Raw genomic sequence first — 24,535 nt, 5'->3', positions numbered from 1 at the left:
GCGACATTTTGATAAAACGACAAAATTTCGAAATAATCCCGAGATTTTAAAAATATAATGATATTTTCATTTTTTTATCAGAAAATATCGTGATAATATCACGATATTATCCTGATATTTTTAATTATATCTTAAATCTATATATTTATATATTTTTTAAATAAATTTATTTTTATCATTTTTCAGATATAAGCCCGAAAAATAAAATAAAAAATAATATTTCCCGAGATTTTCCCTTGCCGGGAGATTCCCAAGAACAATACTTGTGACACGGAGCTCTTAACAGGGCCACACAGCCAAAATAACAATATCTCACCTACTGACGTAAACATTAGCATCATGGTCAGAGCTTGGATTGTTGGAAAATAGTATGCCATGAAGAGGTTTTCCATCAATATTAGTTTCAATTGAATATCCATGATGAAAAGCATCTGTAACCGTGGCTTCAAATGTCTTCCCTTCAGCAGGTTCGAATTCGTGGAGAGGCGAGTTCTGTTTGCCTGCAATGAAACACAACTCTTAGGCAACAGCCCATCCGCGAAATGCTTTCTACGATGGTCCCTAGCAAATCCCTAAGTATATATTTAAACTGCCTTTAACATGTACATCGTAAGAGTAAAGCCGTTCACCTGCTTGACCATAACTTGGCAAAGTTACTGGTCGACACAAATCAGACTCCATCGTAAGCTTTGGATCACCTGCTTGACCATAACTTGGCAAAGGTACTGGTCGTAACGAATCAGACACCATCGAACACTTCGGCTCATCTTTATCATTTTCAGATTTGTTCGCAGAAAGAAGATATTGTTCTTGGCATTTTCTCTTTAATGCTTTCCTAATAGAAAATTTGTCTGGCCTCTGTTCATCTTGCCAATTTCCCATTGAAATTCCTAGTTATATCAATATCGTAGTAAGTTATCAAAAAAAAAAAAAAACACACACCCACACACACACACACAATTTCAAGCTCAGTTAATTTAACTTCCAAGACAATTGAAGTGTTTGTTCATACACTCAATAAATAGTAAAAGATAGAAAAAAAGAAGAAAAAAACAATCAAACCTGTGTATAAATAGTACATATCATCAAGGGCCTCAAGCTTATCATTGCAACCACCTGTGAACACAAGAATTCCCTTCCGAAGATCCGAACAGTCTCCAGCTACAGAAAATCTAGGAGAAGGCCCTAGGCCTGTAGTCGTCACCTTTTTCCAATTGCCAGTATCTGAAAGGATTTTAACAGACAAGTAGCTTTATAGGGAATTTAGTCTGAAATTTCATATCGAAATATATCGAAATTCGAAACGTAGAAATTCCTTTAAATATGATCCCCAAATACACCACCTGTAAGCTAAACTGAAGGCCACAGAAGCCTGAGAACCCCTTTAGGAAAAATTCTGAGCAGAAAGATAAAGAAACTTCTGAACAAGAATCACCAATATGAAAAAGGAAGTAAAAACAAAATCAAAGGTGAGGTTTTATGCATAAACAAGTTGGACCTGGGTCATTCTTTTCCACTACTATGGATATGAAAATAATGGATCAATAAAAAAATCCTTTTAGAGGGAACATCAATAGAAATGACAAGGGCTGAGCTTGTAGCAAAATCAGATGAGCCTCTGTGCCTCAACATTGATTTCACAATTTCACAACCAGTTTAAGTTCCCTAGTAGAGCTGGATGCTTGCTTTGGAAGCTAATTCTTCTTGCTTCCAAAATTTAGCTCACACAAACATTCTATTAATTAGAAGATCACTTCAAACCTAACTCGAATCATGAATCTTAAAATATTTTTCTCTATATGAGAAACACCCCTTTTAAATTTCAGACAGTAATAGTGCAGGTGTGCAAGCTTAAAAATGCCTTTTGTGGCCTCCAAAATCAGCATCGGAGTCAAAATAAATCTATAATTTCATGTTGGAGCTGAAGTTGGCGGGGGAGGAGGCTTCATGTGGGGTGGTGGAGAGTGCTTGAGCTGAAGAGTGTGTGGCGCAATGTCCCTTGGACTTGGATTACAACAATAGATGGCTCTTGTCCTGGTCCTTTCCCCTTTTCTTCTCTATAGTTGGCACTTCAGCTGGAATGATTCCAATATGGCTTGTCAGCTTCAGCATGGAATTTTTCCAAATTTGGCCAGAAAGAGCTTCACTTTTTCTCTGTTATTAGTTTTATTTGTTCCACATACTATTATCGAAAACGCTTGGAGAAGGTGGGAAATGTGTTTCCTCAGGAACATTTCGGAAACAATTTGATTTTTAAAAAACTGTGAAACACATCTGAAACGTGGGGAGCATTGAGGAAACATATTGGAAACGTCTGAGTAACGTTCTGGAAATGGCAGGGAAACAGTTTTCGAGATCTTTGAAACACGTTTCAAAAACATTGAAACACATTTATTTTCGTGGAAAAGTGTTTTTGGTTTTTGTTTTCTTGTTTTTAATTACTTAGTTTTGTAATTTATAAACTCTAAAACCCATTTCTCTCTCCCGTGACCCTAACCCTTCCTTAACCCTATTCTCTCCCGTAACGTTGCCTCTCGCGTGCGCGACGGTTCGGCCGACAACCTGCAGAAGAAGAAAGGAAGAAGAAGAAAAGAAAGGAACATATCCTTTCCTATTTTCGATTTGTTTGCTGACTTTGATTTCTTTCTCCATCATCTTATTTTTTGGGTTTCTGCCTCCTAAAACTAAGAAATTTCTAAGACATTGTTTCCTAAGAATTTGTTTCCCGTCATCTTTTTCTGTTTTGATCGATTGCTTTCATCATCTTTTTTTTTTTTTTTCTATTTTCATCATCGTTTATCCTTTCTGAAATGGCCGACGACCTGAAAATCTGAAGTCTGAACCAAACATTTTCTTCTATTTTCATCATCCTTTTTTCTGCTTCCACCATCTATGAAGAGTGTGTTGTGTACGCTGTTGGTTTAGTGCTTTATAATCCCATAAGCCTACTACGCAGACCCACCCACATGTGTATGTCAGTGTGTGTGTGTCTGTGCGCGCGCGCATGCTGTACATGAATAAATATTACATACCATTTGCAAAATATCATTCCCACCAAAGGATGCTAACGTTTGCGGTACCTGATGATTAAGAAAAACACAGCCAACAGTCTCCATTTAACAGGAAATGGTTCACCTGTCAGATGGCTGTGATCATTTACTGTGGAGAATGTTTGGGACATGGCCCATCCATGTTGGGTCCTAACTCTAGTTTTAAAACTCGCCCACGCCATCATGGACTCCCCCGAATCGACTCCTTTTTACCTTGGCCACGTTCCACGTTTTGCCCTACAGAGTCAATAAAACTTCCTTTGTCTCTTCCGAATTATGGCAGCATCAACTGAGTACTCGACCGCGTCGTGCCGAGTCAATTAGGATTTTCTTTGGCCGCATTCCGCGCCGCATCCACGTTTTTAAACACTGGTCCTAACTGATGAACAATCTGGATCATCAAATGGTGGGATGTTGAAGATCTACCCTTTGGTTGCTGGCCCAATCAAATCGCCATTTTACATGGCCTAAGCATTGTATAATTCCTCCATTAATCATCAATGAGCCCCAAGCCCGTTAGATAGCAAATTTGCTACCCTACCTAAGTTCTAATATTTGTGCATGTATTCCACAAAATGTCTCCATTAGATGCAAATTCAGACCTGTTTGAGTATTTGGCCTGTATTCTCAAAAGGGCGATGATATCCCCCTCCCCCCCCCCCCCCCCCCCCCCCCCCCCCGGCAGTGGGCGAATGCGTACGGCAGAGGAGGTGAAAATATTATCTCCCTTCTCAAAATGTCATCATTGAAGTAAATTAAGTTGCAACCTAATTAATAGTGTGCTCTTATTTACACCAAATTGCAATTTGAGTGCATCTGAGGTTGTTTATGGGTGTGCTCTTAAGTAAATTAAGTTTCCCAAACATTTCCCAAGGTGTTTCCCAGTGCATTTCACATGCGCTTTTCTATCGTTTCCTGTTTCTCGATTTCCCCTTTAGTCTTTTCACACGTTCACATTTCCGTTTCACATTTTGCTTCCCAAATTCGTTTCCCGGCCTGGCAACTATGGTTTCACAAGTGATCTTTCTCCTCCTAAGAAATCAATCTTGCATTCTTCTGCTTCATCAATTATTTGGTTCAACAATTCTTTCTCACTCCTCTCCTTCTCTTTGACCCATAAAGCATTTTGCCTCCGGTTGTGCCAACAGAGAAGATGTTGCGATCGATAGAACTGCCGATTTATGTTGCTGATCAAACGATCGGGAACAAAGAAACCGTAATTGAGCTTCTACGATTGGACAAAGTGATCACAGGTCTGAGAAGAAGAGCTCTCAAGGAATGAATCTCTGGTTCTACAACTCTCCGCCAAGATCTTCTTCGAAGTGGTTTACATGTTAAGATTTCATTTAGATTATAAATGTAAATTTCACTACATCTAATTAGCTATTAAGTGCCATAGCTTATGTTATTTACATGACCTTAGGCTATTGAAAACCTTATAAACGTAAATTTCTCCATAGCTATCAAGTGTCTTATACAACCATTCAAAAAAAGAATCAAGTGTCTTATACATGTCACAATTTTACATATTTTTATTTGTATTTTACCATTTCTATAGTAACAATAATTGTTTGTATACTTCTGTTGGAGGTAGTAACTAAAAAACTTGGCACACAAGCAAGCAGACAGCAGACCTATATGCTCGTTACCACTATAGAATCTAATAAATGATGATAAAAATATCAAATTGTTGCTTTAAGTTGTAGTTAAATATATCAAAAACATTAAAATAGAAATAAACACATAGTTAAATATATCAAAAACATTAAAAATAGAAATAACACAAATTCATGGTACAAACATTGCGTATCACCCTATTTTAGAGACCATGAAAACCCAGATCACCCAATTCAAGCGAATATGCCTGATAGTCTGATACAACAAAAAAGTATCACCGATATGGCCGGCGCGTATAATTTAAGTGTCATAGCTTATGTTATTTATATGTCATTATGTTATTTAAAACCTCATAAAAATTTATCCATAGCTATCAAGTGTCTTATAAATGTCACAATTTTACATATTCTTATTTGTATTTTATCATTTCTATAGTTACAATGATTGTTTGTATACTTCTGTTGGAAGTAGTAACTAAAAAACTTGACACACAAGCAAGAAGACAGCAGGCCTATATGCTCGTCAGCATTGTAGAAATCTAATAAATCACCATAAAAATATCAAATCGTTGCTTTTAGTTGTATCGGCCATATCAGCGATACATATAATTTCAGCTTTTGCCCAATATGTTGACCCATACTGATATTTTGATCCTTGTGCAATCATAGTGTTCCTAGTTATTTTAGCTATCATTTTTTTACAATTGCTATCATTTTCAAAAAAAATGCTTACATACACATTTTGTTTCCATATGTAAAATCACTCCAGAATTACCAAAATGCACTTAGGATAAAGCTTATAATATGAGGCAGGTTGTCACTAACATCTACAAGCAAGGAGTGCATTTTTTTTGAATGGTTACAATTTCATTCATAGAAAGGATGGGAAGACCGAGTAGGTCAACTGAAAAGTACAAAGAGAGACAACAAAATCATCAAAAGAAAGACAGAAAAGGAAAACATCAATCACGGGGGAAATATCTACATTCTACAAGCAATGAGTGCATTTTTTTAAGAGAACTAGCACAAAAAACTATAGAAAATGTAATGATAAGCTGATAATAAAGTAAACTCAACAGATGCAGAAATTTAAAATTAAATACATACCGACATTTAGCACATGAATGTCATCATAAAGAATTCTTTCATCAGTAAATCCCCCAAATACAAACAAGTGGTTTCCAAGAGCTACAGTACAATGGCCCGCACGAGAACCAAGCACCTCGCCAGAGGTATTCAACTCCTCCCAGACAAGTGTATCTGTTAATAGAGGTATAACACTCATAAATTCAACAAAAAGAAAATATAGGAACAAGCACAGAAGTGCGTGACGCCGTTCTTCGTCTCAAAGTTATGAAAAGCAATTGAAAACAAGCTCATATTTCTGCAACTAGGTCATCATAAACCAAACATCAGTAAGCGGGTTATGATCTTTCTATCTCCCTCCCTGAGTCTTTATATTTCTCTTTGTGGACTTTTTTATTTTCTTGCTATCTTTTTTATCTTATTGTATCGACCATCTCGGTCTTTTTCTTGATTAATGAATTTGCTACCATTAAAAATAAAATAAAATTCTACGCCACAAGGCTCACCTCAATCCTTGATTAAACATCAAATGAAATACATCAACATTTGCTATGCAGCCTTCCAATATATTTTTCTTCTTTTCTTTTTTGATAGAAAGCCTCCCAACATCATTCCAGGACAAGTAGTAACAGCATATTTTAAGCTTAAATAAATAGATGGACAGTATTCTGTGACATGTTCACAAGTGGGGAGGGAAACTGTGGAGAAACATAAGAGTGTGCATGATTTTGCTCCAGTTCATAAAATTAGGAATCCCAAACCCAAGGAATTAAAATGAAAAATCTCAAAAACAAGGAGCTCATTCTCATTCAGAACATAAATTCAGACAGAACCGGGGAATTTCATACAGTGTCACTCAACAGCATGCAATAACTAAAATGGATACCTGCATCAAGTATATAGACTTCAGGATGATAATTATCTTCTTCATCTTCACCACCAAGGACAATTATTTTGTTTTTCCAAGATGAACAGGTGTGGCTATCACGTGGAGAAGGTGGGGTCCCAGATGTCATAGCTCGTTTCCATACTAAGCTCTCTGCAGGCGAAACAGAAATGTAGTTACTAAAAAGAGTTGCTTTTCTAAGGGGCAGTTCGGATATGCAGATTTTAGAATCTTGGATTTCCTCAAAATCCTGGATGGGAGATGATAGGAGACATTCCGTAATTTCTGATTTCTCGCCCTTCTTTCCGTCGAGCGAGTAGGAGATTGCCCCTGTTTCCAGATTTTAAAAATCTCAAGAAGGGGGAGAGATTTCTAAAATCTGGATTTCTTACTTAAAATCCAGATTTCTAGAACAGTCCCTAAATGTTACTAGAACAGTCCAGGTTTGGATTGCTTTGCTTTCAAAATAAAACCTGGATTCTAAAATCCACGTATCCAAACGGGCCGTTTGGATACTCGGATTTTAATTCAGGTTTTTAGTTTGAAAACAATGTAAAAAAGGGTTCATGATCAAGCTGCCGTATGCTGTTCTGACAGCATTTCTTGGATTTTAAGTGAGAAATCCAGGTTTTAGGAATCTCTCCCGCATCCTGAGATTTCTAAAACCTGGAAACATGGGATGATCTGCTACTCTCTTGCTGACGGAAAGAAGGGCGAGAAGTCAAAAAACGATGGCTGGTCCGATTCTTCTCTTGTCTCTTATCTACAATTTTGAAGAAACTCGGATTCTAAAATCCGCGTATCCAAACGGCCCCTAAATGTCCCTAGTAAGGCATTAACAGACATTAAAAGCAATTGTGTACTTTTTGGATAACAGACTTAATCCTTTGCATCCAAACAAAGAAAGATATATTGCACTTGTAATACTACAAATAAAGTCGCCAAACAAAACACTTATTATGGTAAATCAAAAACAATATAATTAAGGCAAATGATATCGGCACAACCATGTTTTAATAATTGCACAGACCCAGCTTGTCTTTTCCGTTTTAATTGTCTTGCGAGAACTTTTTGGGAAGTGTAACAACCTTTTGACGGCTCTTTAAATACTAAAAGACAAGATGAGTTAGTGAAAATATCAAAACAAGGTTGTGCTGATATCATTCCCATATAATTAATTAAACCAGGCATTTTTGTTCGAAAAATAATAGAGAATATCTAGTGTGATCATTGAAATAGTTAATAAAAAAGAAACAATGATAAATATGCAGGTTATGTTATCAGGTTGCAAGAAGAAGCTTGCGAAGTAATGGTAGATTACTCTTTCTTAAAAGAAAAAGGATTACTTTATTACAAAAAACACAAAAAATGCATCATTGGGCATAGTCTGCCCAAATACAAAACCTTTCCACCCATTCTTTTCTTTGTCAACTCATTTACTGCTCTATTTGCATTCCTAGGAACATTCCTACAACTCTCAACCACACCTCTCATTTTATCTCTTATCTCCCTAATAAGCTGCCCAACTCACAACACAACCACCCTCGGTTCCTTTAGTCCATGAGATTACATTTGATCATGAATTTCGGCCTTCGGTTGGGCCCGAAACCAAAATTTGTCGAATTGGATTTCCCAAATTTCGGCTGAAATTTGGGAAAATTGATTTTTTTTCAAAAATGTAATATTTTTCCGAATTTTGAAATATTAAAAATAATACTTTTTTTACCGGATTTCAGCCAAAATTTCGGTTTCGACCAAGGCCAAAACAGAAACCGAAACCAAAATTTAAATCCATGCAATTGATAAGTCTCCTTTGATTAGTACTTTGCCCTGTAATTCAGTTTTGAACAACAGCAAACCTGAAGCTAGATTACTCATATGGTAACTAATGGTTTTATTGTTTCACTAAGGGCACTATTGTAATTGTCCTCTAAGAAAAACTGAATAAATAGATGTTAGGAACATGCACATCATTCTTATTCTGTGTTGAAAATAGAAAAAGGTTCCAGGAAGTTGTTACTTGTTAGGGGTGCCTAGGTAATAAGTCTACACCATCAGAACCTAAAGAATGAACAGTTTCATGGAACGTGTGATGTCTAAATTATCATTATGGGAAAAAAGCATGTAGGAATTTTATAAAGTCCTTTAGACCAGATGTCTTATTAGTCCAGAAAATTAAGACAAAGCTATTGCAAAGTAGATTAAACAAATTTGAAACAACGCAAAAGTTTTGGCTATTCAAGCATCAGGTAAACCCATAGTTACTAGGGTGGGAAATGAATTCAGGAAGCGAAACGTAAAATGGCTGTTGGGCCCACCATTTTACACCTCATATTTTGATACGGTGGGCCCACTATCTCCACCCAAACCCATGCATAGGGTGGAGCCCACTATTTCACACCTCATGTTATTGAACGGGTGGGCCACCGTTTTACAGCTCATGTTTTATGGCGTGGGGACCACCATTTTACTCTGGTTTTGATGGGTGGGGCACACCATCTCTACCCAAACCCATACATAGAGAAGGGCCCACCTTTTACCCCTAATGTTATTGATGGGGTGGGGCCCACTATCTCTGCCCAAACCTATGCATTAGCGTGGGTCCCACCATTGTACAACCATGCATAGCATGGGACCAGAAAACTCGTAATAATATGAAATACAACAGTAAAAAATTGTGTTATTTATATAATTTCCTTGACCATTATTATTTTTAATAATTTTAAATATTAATTATTATTTTTTTGTATTTTTAGGCTACTGATATTGGTACTACCCTGTTTTGATAATTGCACCTACTCACCTTGTCTTTTCTTTCTTTATTTGCTTGTGGGAGCTTTTTTTTGGAAAAGGTGATAACCTCTGACAGCTGGTTAAATAGTAAAAGACAGACTTGTGCCCAATATCAATGGCCTGTTTTTAATAACTCAACTCAACTCTACTAAGCCTTTCTCCGAAACTAGTTGGGGTCGGCTTGGCCTGTTTTTAACACATTAAGTAAATTAGTTTTTCCTATTTTTAAATAAAATAAATAATTATCTAGCATTTTCTAAAGTTTCATCTTAAATTTTCCCCATGTGCATGCATTTCTATACGCTTCAGTAACTTTACAGAAATTTCACCAGTGTAAACTGACACATTACTATGTCTCGATCAAAATAATGTAATATATATGCACATATAGCCAACATTTTGACCGAAATTTTGTAATTTTTCAAATCAAGTGCAATTTCTTTTCGACTCTCATGGAAATCTTAGTATTTCGACCAATACGACATGTTTCAAACTGAATTTGGTACCATGGAAGAAAGGTCGCTCACACTATATAATTCTCATATAGAATGCATACAAGGAAGGAAAAATGCATATAACCTATATGTTGTATAATTTCTCATATATAACATATAAGAAGTTGAGCCCATCGTCTTAAATAGGAAAAATGTCCACCCAAATAATTAGCTAAGTTTCGACGAAAATAATACAAGATCGAAACAAAACCAAAACAGCACCCGAATAGATAATATTTTGACAGAAATTTTGTAATTTTTCGAATCAAGTGCAATTTCGTTTCGACTCTCATGGAAATTGAAATATTTCGACCAAAACAGCACGTTCCATACTGAATTTGGTACCATGGAAGAAAGGTTGTTCTCATTAAAAAAATTCTCATATAGAACGTATAGAAGGAAGGAAAATTGGTGTTTGTTTCACACTGCATAATTTCTCATATATAACATATAAGAAGTTGAGCCCATCTTCTTAAATATGAAAACTGAGAATGTTCCTGTTATTAGTATAAACATTATGTGAAACTACGAAAACTTTGGCATTTTTGCCCCAAATTAATGGAGGTTTCCAAAGCAGGCACTCTTCCCCGCAAATGAGGCAGGTACTGAGTATAATGAACAATAATTACAGGACCGTGGCTCGATTTAGCAAAAAAAACATCCTGATTAGCAAAAAAATGAGGCTCGCCAACAGCTAGATGAATTTGAGAATGAAATCATATTTAAGTCCATACGCACTATCAAAATAAAGAATTCTGTCTTGCTTTATGACTATAATCTACTTCACTAAGACAAATATCAGAATTTTAGCTGCAGATGACATTTTAAAATTGGTAAAGAATACATAGTTACATACCCCAAGTGCCTAAACAAACTGGATTTTGCTACCTAGTTTCATGCCAAGTTGTCCAAGGTAAGACAGGAATACAAAACTGATACAAAACAAGATCACTAGAAATAGAGAAGGTTACCTGTATCCAATATGAAAATATCATTAAAATATACTTCTTCTGGATCATCGTCGGATTTCCCACTCCCTCCAAATATGAAAATCCGTTTGCCAACAAGTACCGCACTATGCCCTTCCCGTGCATCAGGCCCCTCGCCACTTAAACTTGGAACCAACCATGTATTGGACGCTATGAATAGGCACAAACTTGTTACGATGTATTGAACGCACGCGCGCACACGCGCACACACACACACACACACACACACGCAAACATATATTTGGAATGCTAAACTGAAAGGCCCCATTGAAAATACCAACTGCAAGGGTGCCCCACTAAATCCACGTCACCCAAACACATTTATTTCTCCTTCAATATTTCATTTTCAGTACTGTCATAAATGCACGTTGGTGATGTGGATCCAATGGGGACGCCCTTGCAGCTGGGTTTTTGCAAGGTCACCCCTCAATTTAGCATTTTTCTATATATATCAGAGGCTACCATGCATATCTAATGGCATCGATCCATCAGTATCAATTTGAAAAAATAACCTCTAGACCTTGGATGAAATAAATTGCATTAAAGAAAAAATGTATATGAGCAACCCTAATTCCATGGAATGAAGAGGCTGTTTCACCTACGTTGTGTCTAAGTTTGTTGCCAGAAATCAGCCCATTCACTTTCCCATTATTGGCCGAGACCAGTCTAACTGATAAGCATGGTTTAAAATTTTGGTTTCGGTACCGGGTTCGGACCCTTGAAATTTTGAATCGAAATTTTGGTCGAAATCCGGTACAACAACGAAAAGGCTATTTTATTCAATATTAAATTTCGGTGAAATATTAAATTAATTTTTTTAAAAAAAAACAGGATTTTTTGGTGAAATTTCGGAAATATTGAAATTTTGATTTATTTAATGTTAAATTTAGGCCGAAATAAAATACCGTTTCGGGTTTTCGTCATTTCGGTGTCGGTCTCCACCGAAATCCGAAATTTCGGTCGAAATTTAAAACCATGCTGATAAGCAGGTCTTTTAATCTCGGTCATTCACGGGAAAGTGAATGGGCTATTTCGGGCTACACACTCAGTCGCGATGGAGGTGAAATCCACTCTGGAATGAATACTATCTATATAAGTCACGAGCAATTAATCAAACTGATGCCACCATAACAAACTGAAAACTAAAAGATACAATAGAATCCAGAAATGCAGTAGCATCTTTGTAAAATTGCACTGATTTTGTAATATAACAGTAAAAGTCAACAAAAGAATGACAAACTGGAAATAATTCAAAAATAAGAACGAAAAATTGGAAAAGGAAGTGAAGAAAAACTGGAAATAATTTTTTTTAAAAAAGGAATGAAAAACTGGAAAAGGAAATGAAAAGCACTGCATCATCATTCATCAAACAATCATACAAAGAAGAAGTCTTACAAGCATCAAAAATATGCAAATCCTTGAGTGGGGTATTCCCATCTGAACCCCCAAACACAAACAATTTATTCTTAACAGCAACGCAACTATGACTATCCCTCGGAGAAGGTGGCACGCCTTTCACCATTGGCTTACTCCATATTTGCTTCACTGCATGTGAATCGAAACAAAAACTCAAACCCCTATGAACAACAAACACCTAAATGAAAGGGTAGATATTCATAAGGCAGTCAGAACAGATCCCAAAATAATCAACAGCAAAACTGCAAATGCATCAAATAGAATCATAGAAACTACTCAAATGGCCAGACAACAATAGAGAATAATAACAAAAACATAAAATGAAAAAAAAAAACAGTGAAGGATAAACCATGTACAGTTGGAGCTCTCATAGTTAATGCTCCATAAATTTATAATCTCTTATTTCCTATGTTCAGACCACGAAATGGCATTGCTCCTACATTGGTAATTTATAATCTCTTATTTCTAATACTTAATAGAAAATCTAGTGGAATAAGATATTGGAGAGTGTCTTCTTGGAAAATGTTGTTCAAAGAACATATACTTAACAATATTATATGTAGGTTCAGCATAGGAGAAGGCGATATATCAGCATTATGACTGGGGTTTTGTTAGAAATAGTTTCGGTTTTGATCATCATTATCATATACCCAAGCCTCGTTCAGTACTGATGATCTCCTTTCCGAGTCAAGCCTTCACCATTCTCATAAGCACAAGCATTGAGACGAATTGACAGTTCAGCTTCCTTATTTGTAGAGAATTTCAGATGATGGAAAATTTCTTAACTATTATATAGTCAAGAAAACTCCAGTTCAATCCATCCGTCTATTGACTCATATTACTCGAAACACAGATAACATACTTTTTCATAGATAATCAAAAGGAAATATCCATTTATACGTAATCAAAAGGGAAATTAAGTGTTTTCCAAACCAAAAAAAGGGGTTGTGGTGATAGATTTTTTTTCAAATACTTAATATTCTCTAATATTTTATATGAAAATATGCCGTTAGGAATATAAAATATAAGAGCACCGACTTGTGCCCGCAAATTTTCAAAGACCCATGTAGGGCAAATAAAACTAAAATGTTATAAAAATGCAAATGCATCAAAGAAGCCTCTAAAAACGAGCTCTTGGAACCCAATAAAATGAAAAACCCATGAAGAGAAAACCCAAAGAACCCCATAATTTCAACCACCCATTTGCGCATATGTCGTTAACACCTATAAAAACTGCAAAATGCATCAATGAAAATCTTAAAAAACAAAATTAAAGAGTACGGACTAGACACTAAAGCTTAAAATCAAGACAATCAGAAAAAACATTAACAAAAGATCAAATGAAATGCAAACTTACCATTACCAACATGCATGCATCAAAGGAAACCCCAACAAACAAGCTAAAAAATATATGATAGAGATTCAAAACATAACAATAACCAAAACCCATTAAGGAAATCCCTAAAGGATGAAATTTTTCCAATACCCACTATCATTATCAACATGCATAAAAGGAAACCCCAAAAAACAATATAAAAATATATATGATAGAGATTTAAAACATAACAATAACCAAAACCCATTAAGGAACCCCAAAACTGTGAAATTTTCCAATACCCACTATCATTACCTCCATGCATCAAAGGAAAGCCCAACAGACAAGCTAAAGAAATATATGATAGAGATTCAAAACTTAACAATAACAAAAATCCATTAAGAAAAACATAAAAAGATTGAAAATTTTCCAATACCCACCTGTGTCATAGACATGAATGTCATTGGTCTGACAGTTATCTTTGCCATAACCCCCAAAAAAATACAAAAATCTCCCTCCTCTAATGGAATTGCATGTGTGTCCCCACATCTTTCCAGGCCCAAAAATCTCTCCTTTTCCACCAGGAGATTTTTTCACACCTTGAGTCTCACTCAATCCATTGTTCAGCTCTATTTTTTCCCACTTCATTTTGAGAAAAAAATAAATCAAAAGACTAAATAAAACTCGGTAAAAAAACAAAAGCCCAAAACTCAATCTGAGATCAGCTTCTCTTCTCTGTAACTAGTGTGGAATTTAAGGTAAATCCAGAGTCCAACAATGCATGCATATATATCACAGTGACAGAGATAAATTGGGGGAAATGAAATGGGGAGTAAAACGGACAGAGGGGATGAAAATGAGCAATAAGACACGTGTGGAAAAGATTCTGAAAAATCTTTGTTTTGTCTGATACATATAAAATCTCATTACTAGGGGATATATTTGAAATAGGCGGCCAAATCTGCCGTAGGGCAGGGGCGTTTTGGTCATTTAAGAGTAGTTTTGTCATTTTAATGAATGTTAGGGTCATAGTGGGAAGAGGAATTTTGGTCATCCTCCCAGTTCAAATGCATGGTTAAAAATAGGGAAATGATATTTTCCCCCATTAACAGTTTCTGTGAGGAACTGAGGAAGGTTCACTGCTTGAGGATAAATTCACCCCCTGTAACGTTTTTCTTTTCCTTTAAAACTTAACGAATAATGTTAAGGGGATTATCATTCCCCTAAAAATATAGGGTTAGTTTAATTATTTTTAGAAAATTTTGGAGAGATTTTCTAAATATTAGAGAGAGTGTGTGTGTACGGACTTTATTTGCAAAAATCATCCAATAGATTCCTAAGTAGATTGTGTCCATTGTCATTTATCATTCTGTTGCAATAATCAACGTTATTGATAATCAACGTTTAATGGTTAAATTGATTGTAATTCCACATAATTAATACTTATGATTAGTACTAGAGGTCGTGTGCGAAGAGCTGAACTTGGAAAGATTGGCTGCTCTATCAGGTGTAACGCTGCGTACATCTAGCCCTCCCCAGACCCCGCAATGGCGGGAGCCTCATGCGCTGGGCAGCACTTTTTTTATAATTTATCTAGGAACATGGGTGGCACTTCAAATTTGGGAGATGATAAATTTGCACTCATGTAGGATGATTCGCACCCCTTTTAACATGAATTGTGGCAGACTCTAACGCTTTTTTTTTTACGTGTAATATGGTACGAATCACCCTACAAGGGGTGCGAATTTATCATCGCCCTAAAATTTTATTGATAAAAAATAAAAAGAATTACAAGAGGAGGCATGCCATCTAGACGGTGGAACCCAACTAAAATACTAAAAAAAATTCCACAATAGAACCACACCACAATATAAATCTAGTTTCGTTCCTTGCATAGCTACCATGTAATTCTTCGTGATGATGGTGGAAAGCCGATCGGATTATTTTCGCTAAGGGCGGAGATTAAACCAATTCACATGCTCGAAATGGAGGCCATATTGCAAGGGCTAAACTGCTAAAGCTGTCTCTATCTAAAAGGATAAGTAACATATATATGGGTTGAAGCATATTCTCAAGTGGCGGTGGAAATTCTTAATGGTGGTTATGAATGTCCTTGGCGGGTTAAACCTCTAAGGAACAGAATTATGTCGTATCTTGGGAGATTTGAAAATTGGAAAGTTACTAATATTTGGAGGGAAGTGAACCAAGCGGCAGATTTTTTATCTAAAGCTGATTGCCCATGTAAGGGGGTGGACATAGAGTTTATGGCCATTCCCCAAGATCTCATTGTGTTGATAGAGCAGGATTCCGCTGGAACCTGTTATCAGAGATTATAATTTCTTTTCCTTTTAATATATTCTGGTCGGGGTCCGCCTTAACGCCAGCTTGCCTATAAAAAAAAAGCTACCATGGAGTTTCTACCTGCCAGGATAGAGTAATTATAAATGTGGAATGCCTATGTGGGAAATTACTTGCTTATAAAATAATCTGTTTGTGAAATTGATTGTAAAGATGAAGATTAACCTCAATGAAAGCAATGTAAGTTTACAGCCAAAGGTTTTTGCTTCTCGCTTTCTTTTAAATTAGGTGCACTATGCATGCATAAAATTTAGTATATTACAATACTGAAGAGGTTTTTTCCTTAGATGGCTCCTACCTTTACAAAATAAGCTCGTTTAGGTGATGTTTGGCAAACGTAATTTTTTTCCATGATAAATTAAGATCCCATGGAAAAAATTTCCATGGCAGGCAGATGTGGGCCATGTGGCCTTAGATTTTTCATGCAATACGTTGGGGTTGGCCCAGTGCAAGAGCATCATAAAAGGATATTCCACCATGCATGTAAAGAGATATCTATAATTATTGGTCCGATAGGAGAAACCTAATCATTTGATCTTTTGATGGTATTTATTTTCATAGTGGTTATCTTCTAAGGATTTAAGGCTTTGATTAGCCAATTTGTGTGAGTGTTGATTTAACCTAACATCTTAACATTATATTTTAGGAAAATTAGATCAGATGAAGGAACCACTCTAATCAATTTCAATAGACCATGTCTATCTTCCAATATCAATGCATGGAGAGGATGTAAATGGTTAGGGTTATGCTGCCGCTGAAATCTTAACTCGAGACAATGGACTATGCTAAGCTGGCTCCTAGTGACCTACAAAAACAAAGAAGCGTCGGAAAACCACTGGAGTTTTGACTCGGTGGGGAGGGGGCATTTCGATGCCTAAGTCGGAATGTGCAATAGTGCAACTTGAGCTCTGTAAAGGGTCGGGAATATAAAAATGACCGAATGAACATATGTACCTTGAGCTTTGGTCCCCATTTTATATAGTAGAGTCCTCGGCCATTTAGCAAATTTGCCTCTTTTGGACTCTCCCCTGATTGGCTGGCATTCCTAAAATGTTGGTTTCCAATACTATCATTTGGAGGTTGTGGCTTTAGGCTGTAGTTTTAGGATTTTTAGGGCTTCTAAAGAGTTGTGAAGTTACCCTTTTGCCCCATCTAGCCTTTAAGCTGTAGATGGCACATGTCGGCCTCCGATTGGCTGCCAAATTTTACCCCCAACATGTTTGAATTTTATTTTCTAATGTTGTGCATGTGGGTTTCGATACTTCAGGGATTTGGATATCTTTAAGAGAATGAAGTGCATCTATAACTAGATTTTGGAAGTATCTTCTCATGTGGAGAAGTGGACAAATGATAATAGGCTCCATCTTTTATGTTGGCATTCTTCACTTTACTAAACATTTTTTTATTAGATGATAGTTTTCAAGATTGTTTTAGCCTGTTAATACCTTATTAGAAGAATATAAATAACAAAGGGGGTTGCATTTTATGATGATGGAGTGTGGACATTGTTTCCCTTATACTGTTGATAAAAATGAAAATTTTCATGTACAATTGGGGGCTGGGGGGCTAAAAAATAAACAGGGGTGCCTTTGTAAGGGCACCTTCCCCATCAATTTATGGTAATTGAAGTTTTTTCATTGGATCAATCACCAAAGGGGGACAGAAATTAGGCAGAATTATCAACTGGACCCAGGCTTTTCAGAAATTACGAATGGGGGACAAAATATGTACGGATGGAAAATTGTGGTCCAAAATGCCATTTTCCTAATGACGACTTTCCTTTTTACTTTTTTACTCTTCCCTCTTCCCTCTTCTTTACTGTTTCCATTCTTTTACTTTTGGGGTTTTAACCTACCGGTCATCTCCTTCACTTGCAGCCACCATTAGAGGTGGAAAAAGTAGACGAACACGTCAGTTTTTTTTTTCTCCATTTTCTCTATCTCGGTTTTGTTTTTCATTTTTTTTAGGGTTTTGCAATGCTTTTGTTTTCTCAATATCTGTTTTATCTTGTTTAGGGTTTTGTATTTTGTTCATCTCTAATGATTTATGGTGGATTACCCTATTTTGAGAGTTGAAAACCCGATTTTAGGTGGATACCCTATTTTGAGGTTTTGTTTTGAGAATTGGAAACCCTCTTTAGATATTTTGTAAGCCCCATTTAGATACTTGAAAACCCCTCTTTTATAGACCTTAAAACCTTTGACAACCCCCTTCTAGAGATTTGAAAACCCCTCTCTTATAGACTTTAGAAGCTTTGAAAATCCTCTCCTAGAGAGTTGAAAACCCTATTTTGAGGTTTTGTTTTGAGACTTGAAAACCCCTCTTTTATAGACCTTAAAACCTTTGACAACCCCCTTCTAGAGATTTGAAAACCCCTCCTAGAGAGTTGAAAAGCTTTGAAAACCCCCTCCTAGAGAGTTGAAAACCCGATTTCAGGTGGAAAACCCTATTTTGAGGTTTGTTTTGAGACTTGAAAACCCCTCTTTAAATATTTGGTAAGCCCCATTTAGAGACTTGAAAACCCCTCTGTAGATATTTGGTAGGCCCCATTTAGAGACTTGGAAACCCTGTTTAGAGACTTGAAAACCCTGAGTTAGAAACCCTATTTCAGGTGGATAACTATAATTTGAGGTTTTGTTTTGAGACTTGAAAACCCCTCTTTAGTCAACTAGTCAATAGAGCCTTTATATGGATTCAGGTTGGTTCTACACAGGTTGGTTCTAAGGTGTAGAACTGATAAGTTGGAGCTGTAACGAACATACTCGAATGTATAAATAAGAGACTAGTAAAAAAATACGTGAAAACTGATATAAAAAAAGGTGCGTGTGTGCCTTTCCCTACTATGATTTGAATGTATTTAAAAATGAGGTGTGAAATGAAAATATATATAGAGACTAAGCTAGATTACGATGGATGTTAAAAATAAATAAAAAAAATTCAGTTTGTATTAGAAGAGGTTTGAAACAGGACACTAGCTTCCAGAAGCAATTTTGGAAAATGATGACTATGAAAGTGATTGAATGATCTTTGATGTAAAAATTGATTTTCATATTTTGTGAGAGTGCTTTTGATCCTAAATTGTAATGTTTATTTTTGGATCTTTTATTTCAGTTATTTGAATGGTCTACCTGTTCTATTTTGCTTATTTGTATGAAGATTTCCTCTCAAGGTTGGTTAGTGTTAAATACTTTAGTTGTCTCCTCATGATGTTTGGTGTTAGGATTGTCTAACTTATAGAGGAATATGTGAGTTGCTATCAATTTTTTTTAAACAGAAAAAAGGTTCAAAGAACTTCCTGTATACTCTTATTATTGTGTATATCTCAGCTAGCTTTCTTATTCTTTCTAGCATCCTTTTCTAAGTCTCTTAAAGTTGACATTATTCCTAATTGTGCTCTACCAATTATATAATTCTTGTTCTACTTTGGGAAATGATTCCATCACTTAAATCTTGTTATATGTATAGTTTTTTTAGTGATTTGGTTAATAGAAAATGGCCTCAGCCCAATCTTTGTTCTATCTCTTGTGAATAATGGTATTATCACACTCGTGTTTTAGTGTTTGCACTGTTAAAGCTTGCCTTTTTCTTATAATTTGGTTGTGAACTATGGTGGCATTTTATAGAGTATTTTAGCCACTAGGAAATGATGCTTTCTAATCCGGTTATGACTGAGGTTTTTGTCCTCAAACCAATTCCTTCTTCTCTTCCTTTTGTTCCCAACTAGAGGTTTCACCAATAGATTGCATGAAACTAGCTCTGAGATGGTCAAACAAAGACAATAGGCAAAGGAGAAAACCAAAAAACTCAATCCCAACCCTTGCTACTCCATCTCTAGCCCACCAGTCTGCCTCTCTAGATATTGGAGAACACTATTTTGGAAATCACGTATGAGACAGATGTATCCTTGGTGCACATTTGAATAAGAGCAAATGAAGTGGGAGACCTTAATGCAATGGAGGTTTTATATGTGGGTCAAGACACTCCACTATAGAACTGTTTTGTGATTTTCAAGGGTGCTAAAAATTTATTTCTCTTGTCCTGACCATCTTGGTCTTTTTCTGTGAATAAAATTAGCAGCCATTCAAATATTTCTCTTGTACTGCCTTGGCTAGTTGAATCCATATCGTCCCTGATGTTGCATACTTCATTACCACGAAATTACTATATCTTGCTCACACACCTTGAAAAAAAAGAGTAAGAATAAGAAAGGAGAGAAAGTTATATTGAGGCAGTGGTCATAAATGGCTTCAATCTGCCATTTCGTTATAAATGAAAAAGAGCCAACCTCTCCAACACTTGCAAGCATAGAAGAGAAAGAATAGTGAATACATGTCATATCAAAAGCAATAGCCCTCGATACAACTTAATCATGATATGATTATTTTTGAAATTCAAACCTCTTAAAAAATAGGTTTTTTTTTAAATTCAAAATTTCTAATTGTGTTCATTCTTGTCATCACAAGGTAGTTAATAACCCTGTCTTCTTTCTTCTCTTGCCTTTGATTTAAAATAATATGAGTTTTGATAACCTTATTATGTAGTTGATAACCTTGTTTGTTTTTTCACAGATCTATATATTGTGTCTGTTTTGATAAATGGCAAAGGTGACAGAAAAATGGGGGAGCAAGGCTAAGATTCAAAGGGGGAAGATTCTTAAGAGGAGGGGGGAAATGCAAAAGGGGAAGGGGAAGGGGAAGGGAAAGGGAAAATTTAAAGGGAGGAAGCAACATGTAAGTATATTTCATATTTATGTTTTCATATGCCATTTAATGTTTTGATGATGTTAATTGATTTGCAGGGTATGTCCCTGCAAGATGTTCGCCTTCGTGTTTCAAGAGTGCATTTTTGCAGCAACACCATTACGAGGCACTAGAGAAGACTCCGTTCAAACATTTGATCCACCTTGAAGAAATTGTGATGCACAAGCCCCTTATCAGAGCACTACATGATAAGTGGGATCCTGCCACTAAATCATTTAGATTAGGTTGTATTTCAGTTCCTTTTAAGGCCAACGATGTAGCGTTGGCGTTAGGCCTACCAGTCAGAAGGGAGGCAATAAATGTGAACAGGGTTATATCAACTGACAAGAGAAACCCTCCTCCTCTTATTGATGGTTGGCCATTTCGTAAAGCAAATGTTGTAGCATCTGTTATTCTACAGGAAATCAAGGCAGTAGTTGGGAGAATCGAGAAAGAGTACATAAACAAAACCGTGACATATGTACTTTTACAACCATTTGCCACCGTCCTATTTACTCAGAGTGCCCATCGAGTCGATCAGTTGTTCTGGCCCTTTGTGGATGATTTAAAAAATATTGGTAACTACAACTGGAGCCAATCTGTTTATGATTGGTTGATAGGATATCTTAACAAAGTCAGCTTGCATGGCGGCACATATCTTGGAGGGTGCTCGTTGGCAATGCATGTATGATGGATTCAATCCGTTAAAGTTTAAACTTTGTAATTTTTGCGATGATTAAGAAACTTTCTCTTGTCTATGCAGGTGTGGTTCTATGAGCATACGAACTTATGGGTTCCGAAGGATCCAAATGCGCGTCCTCGTATGCTAAAATGGGATTGGAAAGCAAAGGAGTTGAGTAAGTATGCTCTTGTCGAGAGTAAAAAAATAGAGGAATCTCAAGTGAGACATAAAACTAGATACCCTATTATATCAATTGTAATTTCTTATTGAGGAATTAACTTATTCAATCATCAGGTGGTGGTCGCACTGACGCTAGGAGAGGAGGAAGTAGAATATATAAATGATCAGGTATCCCAATAGAGCATATCAATTTTTGTTATTGATTAATGTTTAAAAACTCATCATCGTTTGCTTTATCTGTATGGTAGGAACCCGCAGAAACGGCTTCAATAGAGGGCTAAGAAATATTGGGTCACTCCCCTACAACCTCAACATTGCCCAACCTTGAAATGGATGAAGACATAGAGAGAGATGGGGATAGTCAGGATGAGGAGGGTGGAGAGGATGAAAGGAAGATGAGATCGTGGATGAGGATAAGAAAGGCAAAGGAATCACTCAGAAAAGAGAGGGAGGACTTTCAAAGGGAGAAGGAGAGACGGAGAAAAAGGTTAGAAAAAGTAAGAACACTTATTTTGGAAGAAGACGAAAAAGTTGAAGAAGTCGAAGAAGAAATAGGCGCAGGACACTTCGAGGGTTTGAGGTAGTGGAGGAGAAAGAGAAGGAAGAAGAGGACAAAGAGGAGGAGAAAGAGAAGGTAGAAGAGAAAAAAGAGGAGGAGAGGAAAGAAACAACATGTACTGTTACCATTGACCAACAAAAGGAAGTAAGGAGCATTGAGAGATGCGTGAAGATGGAGGCACGCAATAGGAAACCAAGCTACAACGTGATCAGCCCCTACAAACCACTTTTACCCCAAAAGAGGAAGCTACTAAGGAGGAAGAAGAATGGGAAGAAAGAGGAGGTGAGAGAGGAGGACAAAGATGAGGAGAAAGTTAAGGAGATGGAGGAGGAGAATAAACAAGAGAAGAAAGAAGAGGAAAAAGAAGAGAAAGAAGAGGAGGAGAATGGGAAGGATAGGAGGGCTGAATTGATTAAAAAATTGTAAAAGAATGAGACAAGGCAAGTAGATGCTAAATGTATAACCTTGTTTTGCTTATAGTTGTGTCATTTTCTAACAATTATATCATTTTGTAGTCGTTGTATCATGAAGGAAGAAGGTATAACGATATTTGTTGACGACTTGGTATGCCTGTGGAGGCGCAGAAGATACCTCAGTAATAATGTAAGTGACTTTGTTTAAGGGTGATTAAGAAAATATATGCAAGTTAATAACGATATGAATAATCTTCTCTTGAACTTTTTTTATTGAAGGTATTGGATGTATACGGAAAGTTTCTTCAGAACTCCTACAAGGACAGATCAACATGTCCTCATAGCAAAATTATATTTGTTCCTTCATTGGTACATGTGAGTAAATTTTTCTACGTTAAGAATGCTAGTTTTCCTTCATTGGTGGTTGAAGCATTTTTTTACAATCGAGGACTTTCCTTGAACAGGGAAATCGTATTTCTAGACTTCGTACCATGGATGAGACCACGGATGAGAAAACAAACCTCAAATATTATGAACTTGTGAAAGGGATATTGAATGCTAGACTTATAGATATCCTGTGTGAAGAGATTAATATGGTCTTGATCCCATTATGTCAAAACAACCACTGGGTTCTGCTTGTGCTTGACATGGTTAAAAAATCCTTCTTCGAGTGCAACTCCTCAAAAGAGCTTAAATTCGACAAACTAGCAAGGCATACGGTAATTACATTAACATTTTCAGTGATGGTCTAAGATTCTTAGATATGTCAAACAGTTATATTTCATTTCTGATTTTATCTCCAGGTAGCCTTGATAAAAGAATATTTCAAGTCCCATGGTTGTGACATAAACCACTTTCCATATGCCCAAGTGGCAGACTTCCCACAACAAGATAATGGGTAAAGCAGCCTATAAACCTTTTAAATTTGAATGCTTTTATGTCATTCAGAGTTTAATCCTATTCCATTTACACTACCTATTGTTTTGCATATTTGACTGTGAACTATTTGTGATCAAAGGGATCGAGCATATGTATAGTGGGGTCGCTTTCAATTTTGGTCCGGATGACATTCCTCAGATGCGACTGGAACTATGTCAACGATTTATACGATGAGAGTTTGGGAAATGTGAACTTCAATAGGAGAAATGTTGTGGATGGATGTGATTGTTGTGTTTGAGTTGTTGCGTTGTTCAAAACTTAAAATGATGTGTATGTGTTGTTCATAACTCCAATAGGAGAAATGATGTGATTGTGTAAACAGGTTGTTGTTCAAAACAGGTTATTGTGTAAATGGGTTGTTCTGTAAACAGGTTGATGAGTAAACATGTTGTATACTGTGTTGTTCAGAACTTCAATAGGAGAAATGATGTGATTGTGTAACAAGGTTGTTGTTCAAAACAGGTTATTGTGTTAACAGGTTGTTGTGTAAATGGGTTGTTCTGCAAACATGTTGTTGAGTAAACAGGTTGTATACTGCGTTTCTAAGTTGGTAACCCTATTTTTAGACTCCAGAACACCGCTCACATTCACCAGACTTGATGGTCTCATTTCTAAGTTGGTAACCCTATTTTTATACTTGATCACCCCAAAATCGAGGATTTGAAAACCCCATGTGGATGGACCAGTAACTTCGGCCAACACGCATGGACTTGATGATCCCATTTTGATTTTGGTGACACCATCTTTTATACCTGATGACCCCAAAACCAATGACTTGAAAACCCCATGTGGATGGGCCAGTAACTTCGGCCAACACGCATGGACTTGATGATCCCATTTTGATTTTGGTGACCCAATTTTTTATACCTAATGACCCCAAAACCAATGACTTGAAAACCCCATGTGGATCAGCCAGTAACTTTTGGCCAACACACATGGACTTGATGATCCCATTTCGATTTTGGTGACCCCATTTTTTATACCTGATGACCCTAAAACCAATGACTTGAAAACCCCATG

The 24,535-nt window shown here is 36.4% G+C and overlaps 1 protein-coding gene across 2 annotated transcripts in view; it reads right to left on the bottom strand.

Moving 5' to 3' along the window:
* Positions 1-24,535, bottom strand: part of LOC143846677 (uncharacterized) — a 59,734-nt gene that overhangs the window by 4,752 nt on the left and 30,447 nt on the right. Inside the window, exons 1-8 of one of the 2 annotated variants that reach the window (XM_077355174.1) lie at positions 14,086-14,472; positions 12,310-12,459; positions 10,897-11,064; positions 6,639-6,791; positions 5,774-5,926; positions 1,063-1,224; positions 630-890; positions 317-500 (exon numbers count right to left, since the gene is read on the bottom strand). In XM_077355174.1, the coding sequence (XP_077211289.1) occupies positions 317-500; positions 630-890; positions 1,063-1,224; positions 5,774-5,926; positions 6,639-6,791; positions 10,897-11,064; positions 12,310-12,459; positions 14,086-14,293 (1,439 nt within the window). In that variant the 5' untranslated portion in view covers positions 14,294-14,472. Of the gene's footprint in view, positions 1-316; positions 501-629; positions 891-1,062; positions 1,225-5,773; positions 5,927-6,638; positions 6,792-10,896; positions 11,065-12,309; positions 12,460-14,085; positions 14,473-24,535 lie in introns of those variants that run through there. The other variant, XM_077355175.1, reaches the window with a different exon arrangement.

This window comes from Tasmannia lanceolata, unplaced genomic scaffold, assembly GCF_043159265.1.
Source record: "Tasmannia lanceolata isolate RefF3 unplaced genomic scaffold, GAP_Taslan_0.1 ptg000015l, whole genome shotgun sequence".
NCBI classification, from domain to species: Eukaryota; Viridiplantae; Streptophyta; class Magnoliopsida; order Canellales; family Winteraceae; genus Tasmannia; species Tasmannia lanceolata.
Note: the sequence above shows the minus strand (reverse complement) of the source record. Positions and strands in the feature narration are given on the sequence as shown.